Raw genomic sequence first — 8,042 nt, 5'->3', positions numbered from 1 at the left:
TGGTGAAGAGATATAGGAAAAATGAGGTATTTATAGAGTGCAAAAATAGAACAAAACAAAATAAAATCGACCGCCGCTTGTCGGTGGGATTTGCGGTTTTTCTGCAATAGCACCTATAGGGCGCCGATTGGTGCACACCCTATCTGATGAGCGTTGACAACGGTGAAAGATCGGTAGTGGCACTTGCAATAGGGCCGATAAAACCGTTGATCGCCCCTATTGCAAGTGCAACTAGCCACTACGGGAGTTTTGAATTTTGATTTTCGCAAAAGTAAGGTGTAGAGGCAGGAGTGAATGAGTAGGTTTTTTGGGCATTGGCACCAAAAATGGGTTTATAGGTAGGCGTAGATTATGTATGTGACCAGACAATAGAGAGTAGTACATAGAGGTCATATTTTTGGACCAATCGCGTATCGAAAAGTAGCCACAAGTCATGTCATCTCTCTCTCTCTCAATCGCTGTCCACTGTCTGCACATCACATATACATCTAAACTCTCTGCTCAACAGGTGTTTTTAATCAGTATTCACCTTAGCCTTCCACTCTTCGTTTTTGGCACTGAATAAAATACCTACTTCAATTTCCATTTCCAAAAACCTGCCCTCTCTCTTTCACCTCTTTCCCCAAACCTTTGTCTACTCCCTTTGGTGGTGAACATGGATTACCTAAGAATCACTGTTTCTTCGCCTGACCACATGTGGCTTTAAATTTTCAACACACACACACATACAAGCAGAAGACGCAGGCATTGTGTTGTTGTTGATAGGGATGGATGATGAGCAGCTATACACCTCCTTCCATTATTCAACATACCACACTGATTTCGATGGAGATGGAATGTCCACTCAACATCATCATCAGGAGCAAGACCTAATCAAAGCTCGGATTGCTAATCACCCACTCTATCCCACCTTGCTCTCTTCCTACATCGACTGCACCAAGGTAGGTGCATCTCCAGAAACGGCTTCTCTTCTTGACGAAATCCGCAGAGACACCAATCCCATATTTGTAACAAATCACTTTGGGACAGACCCTGAACTCGATTCCTTCATGGTAATTTTAATTAGAATACCTTTGTTTCATTAATTAATTTATGCATATTTATATTTATATGTGATGATGCATTGCAATTTGCAATTTTGCATGGTGTGAATGAAGAGATCATACTGCGAGTCTCTACGCAAATGTAAGGAGGAGTTATCGAAGCCATTCGATGAGGCGAGGAGTTTCTTAAGCAGCATTGGATCTCAGCTCTCTCATCTCTGCAACCAAAACCTACCTTCAACTTCTATTCATTCTAATGGTACGTTTCTCTATCTTTAATTTCAAGTGTACATGTGTGGAATTAATAAGCCATTAATTAATGCTTCTAGTACAACTTCATTATACTTATTTAACAGTACTCGTGTTAAATTTATGAATTTTTGTATTTATTCGAATAATTAACTCACCTGCTGTCAGGACTTGTCATGTGTGGTTATATTTATTGTGTTTATGAAATGAGTACTAATCAAATTTATAACGTACGAGTAGAGAATGAGTGGAGGGGGTAGTGACTTGGATCTTTTGTCTTCTTTCTCGCATATGGAAGAACCTTTGGAATTGTGTCTCTGAGTAGACGTACAGTGTATTTGGAATATAGGAAGATATCTCATTAATTTAACTTTTACTCCATAAGAGAGCAGTTTATTTTTAAAATATGGAGTATCTAATTTAGCTTGAAATGGGTTAAAAAAACTTCAAAGTTTAGCTACTAGTAATAATAAATATATACTGTAATACTGGATTTTACTAATAGATGCTAAACTTCAAAGTATCGAAGACACTTTAATGTTTAGTTAAGTTATACATAGTATACTAAGTACATTATTAAAATTTTAAGTAAATTTGCTTAGATTGACTGGATATATTATTGCATAATGTCAATCTTTGATGCATGATACTATTGAATATTGATTAATGTGAACTTTGTCTGTGACTGTCAGGTAACAATCGAAATATAGATCTTTCACACGTTAGCTCAGACGATCTAGTCTTATAGGGAGTAATTTAAAAATTATTCGATGGACCTTTTTATAATTGGTACTATGGTTGATAATCTATATACAACATGAATATAAATGATTGATGTTTAAAAAATGGCGAAATAATAAGTATTACATGCGTTGAATGGTTTGTTTACTTGCATAGGTGGTATATTTATAAATACAAATTAGAATCTTTAATTGCATTAAAAATGTCCTTAATCATTCTTTTTTTAGTAGTGAATATACAAAAATAGGCATTCCCTGTAGTAGTAATTCACAATGTAGAAGTATTTAATTGTGAATTGATTGCATGAGCAGATGAGAGGGCGTGTAGATCAGAGGAGGATGTAAGCTGTGGAGAAGTGGTGGAAGGTTGTGGAAGCATGCTAGAATCAGGAGGCGATGGGGAGTTGAAAGAGATGCTGATGCGGAAATACAGCGGGTACGTGAGCAATTTGAGGAAAGAGATGTTGAAGAAGCGGAAAAAGGGTAAACTGCCAAAGGATGCTATTTCTGCTTTGTTGGACTGGTGGAACGCACACTATAGGTGGCCTTACCCTACCGTACGTATCCATTTCTCTTTTGCATATACTCCTATATTGAGAAGCTCTTGTGTTGTGTTATACTCCTATGTAACTATATAACTATATAAAGGAAGAAGAGAAGAAGAGGCTGTCGGAGATGACGGGGCTGGAGCAGAAGCAGATCAACAACTGGTTTATCAACCAGAGGAAGCGCCACTGGCGCCCCTCCCACGACATGAGATCCACCCTCATGGAAGACGTCACTGCCACTGATTCAACTTTGTAACCATTCAATTCCTTCCAATCATTTGTATCTAAAACTACCCTCTTCACGTATTACCATTATCACTATCTTTTCTTTTTTCTTTGATTTCACACTTTCGTTACTAATCTTTTCATAATTATGGATAAATTCTAAACTAAATTCCACAATTGGTTCCATTGCATTTGCCCAAAAAAACATTTTGGTCCTACACATGAATTAAGTGTGTTATCTTTTAGTCCTATTTTGGTTTATATTTAACAATTTCTTAAATATTAATGGTGAACCACATTTTATAGTCTCTTGCACATCTACACAAAAACTTATTTGGTCCATATATATTTTGGTCTTAGATCCCAATTTTGTTTTTTTTAATGACCCATTTTAAACTTTAGTCTAATTCTAATATATACCTCATTTTGAAATAAAAATAGAATCCAACTTCATCAAGAAGACAAAAGTATTTAGATGCCATGGTTTTTATAGGTGGTGTTGAGAAATAGACACGGATAATCACATATCTAAAAAATAAATAAACACAATGAATTATGTAGCCAGTTTGATACAATGTGATCTACGTTTAAATTCGATGCCAAATTAGAGATTTCATTATATAATACTCCATTCAAGATGTTTTTATAATGAGAGAAATGACTCCATTTAAAATAAAATAGAAAACTCTAATTATAATTACACTAAGAAACATATCTCAAAAAAAATACTCCATATAATAAGAAAATAAATCAAAGATAATATTATGAAATGAGGTGAGTTAGCAAAACTCATTAGAGAAAAAGGAAACGAAACTAAGGGTGTGGAATGAAGTTGAAGTGGGGTGCCATCCACTATATAATAGGGTTGAATGATGGGCTTCTCTGGAGATTGAGCTTGTTTAATTCTTCTTTTTGGGCTACATATTAATTTGCATTGGGCACAGATTTGTTAATTCTAGTGGGCTAGACGGATTTAATAATTGGGTTTGGAATTAATATAACTGTTGGACTAAAATCCCTAAAATTAATGCAAAAGGTTGGGGTCGAATAAATAAATCTCTTCATAATAATTAATCTATCAATTAGTTATATTTAATTTAAATCTTTAAATCTATCAATTTGTAAAATTACATCTCTTTGACTTAATTTAAGTAAATTTTCAAATTTTTCATGATTAATTAGTCTATTGCTATAAATTTTAATCAATAAAATGTTCCGGTTTAAATAATTTAAAGAATGAACTTCCCCCATTCAAGAGGCTTAAAATAATTAGGAAAAAAAAACTACTATTAAAATCACAAATTTAGAATATAATTTTGAATTAAAAAAAATATCTTGAGGTCATGCTCAAAGGCCCGCAATGCATACTGCTCCAGGTGCCGAACCCTTCCCCATGCCGTGTGTCACACCTCAGAGACACCAGACCCGACCATGTAACAGGGTTGCTGCCAACCGCATCCCTTCAAGCGGTCCGGCACCCCCCAACATACTCGCTACCATGATCTATTTATGTTTCTAGTATTGTAATTTGATCTATCAATAATTATAGAAAGGAAACGGAATTTAGTTTACGAAGTATTTTCTTAGTTTAATGAACTAATCGTTATGATGGAGCACATGTTCCAACCACAAAAATCCAAAATATTGGCTGTATTTGATGATCCAAACTACGAGTATGAGGTCAATGGTTCAACAACTATGAGAGGGAGAGAGATGAGACAAACGGACAGTTTGCCTGTCAAATTCCGGCAATTAGGTTTGTAAAAGAGTAGTTAGTTTGGATAAGCATGTTCGACACCAATCAAATTTCTTAGTTAACAAATAATTATGTCCTAATCATTTGACGCTTTTCAAAATCTAGATTAATTATACATCTGTGGATATAGATTGAAATATTTCTTATGGTTAGAATGTTAAAACCATTTTTAATTATTAGATCACGGTGATCTAAGGTGGAGACATCTCCTTAGTAAGTATGGATTTGAATCCAAAGGCAATGAAGTTTTTATAGTACTACGTACTATATATTGAATATAGTTAAATTAAAAGTGTATGAAATAATTTTATATGTCCAATGCAGTATATAAAGTATTTTAATGTAGTCCTGTGTTTTTGTTTAATGAACCATTATATAAGAATAAGATAATTATTACACGCCCAGGGAGGGATGCAGAAACGTTTAATCTTTGATAGGGACAAAAGTGATCACCATTAATTTCTTCATTTTCATTATAGATTAATCGTGACGCCGATATTTTCCACGATACATTATTGGTAGCCACATATGACTAATGACTTTGTTTGCAAACAATAAGAACAATTAAAAATTAGGTTGATCAACTTTGATGGTTGAAAGAATTAATAAACTGTGATGGTTGAAAGAGCCATGAAAACAACCACATGCTTGGTATTTCTATTTTAGTATTTACACGACTCACTAATCATTGCATTCACTACATAAAGAAATTCTATTGGCCCCACCTAATAACTGAACCACGAAACTACATTACTTTTTTTGTTTTTGTTATAAATTTTCTTACATCAATTTATTAAAGTACTATTTAGAAACTTCAATAATTATATTATTGGGATGATTGGCGACACGACAAGTTTACATAACGCTAGGTTTCGATTTCTCAATTTTTGTAAGAGCATCTCCAACAAGATGGGGTAAATAAAAGAGGTACTCATATCATCTATATACTTCGAAATATACCCTTTCAAAATAAAACATACTCCAATGAAAAAAGGTATATAGAAAAATAAATGATTTTTTAAACGTAAAATAATAGTACAAAATGCATTAAAAAATATAAAGTGTGATACCTTTTCAAATACATTCTCCCTTAGAGATTGTTTTTTCATGAAAAGAAAGCAAATATGGTAGTTATAAAATTTTACCTCTCCATTGATGGAGAGAGAAATAGAGAGGTAAAGATACCTCTTCAAAATGGGAAAATGTATAATACCTCTTCATTTACCTCTCTCTTTGGAGAATGTTTTTTAATGAAAGAGGTATAAATGTATAATACCTCTTCATTTACCTCTATCTTTGGAGAATGATTTTTTTTAAAAATATCGTACAAACGACATTAATTTACGTTTATATAAGTCGGTTAGTCATTAAATTTGTTAAGTCCCGAATTTATTAACACAAACTTTTATTATTTTCATAATTGCCCAAATTCATCAAGTTGCACAATTCAAAATTGACTTTGACACCGAAATTTTAATAAATGATGTCACGTTAAACATTTTATTAACATGTGGAACTCGATAAAGTTAAAGGATAGTTTGAACTTTGAAATTTAATATACGATGGTGCTAAACTATGAGTTGTGGATGCCCAAAAGTCACATAATGATATTCCAAAGTCAGATGTAGATCCATATGGAGTTGAGCGTTATGTATTCGACTTCTATACGTACGTACATTTGATTATACATAATTTTAAGTTAGCAACCAAATGTTCAAAGCTACTCCTATTTTATAATAAAAAAGGGTTCTAGTGTCATATATCCATTTTGAATTTGGTGGAACGTGAATTCAAATTAATTTTAGAAAATTTATGAAAGTTAATGTATTTTATTTCCAGTTCTAAGTATATGGGGAAAATACATAATTTTCCTATTATGAATGAATTTACAACATACTCCCTCTAACACTGATTATGTTGTACAGTTTTTCATTTTGGTCCGTTCTTTATTAATTGTTTCCCTTCATTTTTACTACTCCTTTCGTCCTATTAAAATAAAGACATTTGAAACGGCACGAAAATTAATACATAGCTAATAAAGTAAGAGAGATGGAGAAAATGGTAGTTAAAATAGTATTAGAGCATCCGCAATGGTGCTTAGGCCAGCCATTCTCTCCTCTGCCACGTCAGCAACACTAAAAAAACCACCTGCCACGTCAGATTTAGGCCAGCCATAGGCCAGCCGCAATAAAAATAATTCAAAATATACTACATTTACGGAATTAAAATTGCGATATACGGAATTAAATTTACGACACATATACGGGAAAAATAATCCATTCCATTAAAAAAAAAGTACAAAGATTTAAAAAAAAAAAGTACATGATTTTTTTTTTAAAAAAAAGGGCTTCAACACACGAGCCCCGCCACTCTCTACTCTTCATCGCCGTCGCCGTCGTCCTCGTCGTCGCCGCCGCCGTCTCCGCCGCCGCTGCCGCCACCCATGGTATCTCGAGCCCACGTCGGAACCCCCAGCCGTGACCTCGCGATCTCTAAATCAGCACGCATGCTCTCGAGCATCTCGTAAAGAAACCTCTTCTCCGTGGGGTCAGTGGCGTTCTTCCACTCTCGGAAGACCTGTAACATCTGAGCCCGCGTTTGGTTACGCGAATGGAGAGTGTACTCGAGTGGGGCGGCTGGGAGGGCGGAGGAGCCGGCCGCTAGCCGACCATTGCGGATGCTCTTAGTAGATAGTTGAACCACATTATTATTAGTGTTTAATGGTGGACCCTAATGTATATGGATATTGAAATGGAGAGAATTTTTCGTAAATGAAAATGAGTTATTTTCATGGGACGGGTGAAAAAGGAAAGTGTTTCTATATTTATGGGACGGAGGGAGTTTTTTTATAGTAGATCTTTTATTTCACTAATTCATGTTACCGACATTTTATTATACTCCCTCCGTCCGTGAATAGGAGTCCCGTTTTTCTATTTTAGTCCGTCCGCGAATAGGAGTTCCGGTTCACTTTTACCATAAATGGTAATATGGTCCCACCACCTTCAACTAAGAGCATCCAGTATAGGGGCGGCGCGCCGGCCGCCCCGTTCCCGGCTACGCCGCGGCGGCGTATAGTGGAGTAGGCGTCCGCCCCGGGGGCGGACGAATTTGTTGGGGCGGACGGCCATTCGCCGCGATTGCGGCGAGGACGGGCCGGAGGAGAGAGAAGCGCGGCGGCCGCCGCGCCTATCTATTGCGCGGCGAAACCGCCGCGGCGGTCGCCGAAATTTTTTTTTTTTTTTTTTAAATTTCGAATTTGTTGGTTTTTTTATAAATATTCCTCCCATTTTCATCTTCTCTCCACACCCATTTCACTTTCTATCCAAATTTTCTATCTCTAAAAGCTTTTCAATTATGGATGATTTGTGGAATCAAGCATGGGATTCTTTGATTCAAGAGGTGCAGAGGGAGGCCGACGAGGAGGCGGCGGCGGCGGCGATCCCTCGTGCGATTCGTCATCGTCGGACAATCCCACGAGACC

General features: G+C 35.8%; 1 protein-coding gene across 2 annotated transcripts; it reads left to right on the top strand.

Moving 5' to 3' along the window:
- Positions 1-534: 534 nt before the first annotated feature.
- On the top strand, positions 535-2,920 carry LOC125197196 (homeobox protein knotted-1-like 1). Of its 2 annotated transcripts, none has more exons than XM_048095910.1 (4): positions 535-1,052; positions 1,158-1,302; positions 2,345-2,573; positions 2,681-2,920. In XM_048095910.1, the coding sequence occupies exons 1-4, from the start codon at positions 768-770 to the stop codon at positions 2,709-2,711; spliced, it is 690 nt and encodes a 229-aa protein (XP_047951867.1). In that variant the 5' UTR covers positions 535-767; the 3' UTR covers positions 2,712-2,920. The 2 variants fall into 2 exon arrangements, with proteins under 2 accessions (XP_047951867.1, XP_047951866.1); XM_048095909.1 differs by having other exon boundaries at positions 2,345-2,589.
- The last annotated feature ends 5,122 nt before the right edge of the window (positions 2,921-8,042 follow it).

The sequence above is a fragment of the Salvia hispanica genome, chromosome 6 (genome assembly GCF_023119035.1).
Source record: "Salvia hispanica cultivar TCC Black 2014 chromosome 6, UniMelb_Shisp_WGS_1.0, whole genome shotgun sequence".
In the NCBI taxonomy this organism is placed as follows: Eukaryota; Viridiplantae; Streptophyta; class Magnoliopsida; order Lamiales; family Lamiaceae; genus Salvia; species Salvia hispanica.
The sequence above is the reverse complement of the archived record's forward strand: the minus strand, read 5'-3'. Positions and strand labels throughout refer to the sequence as shown.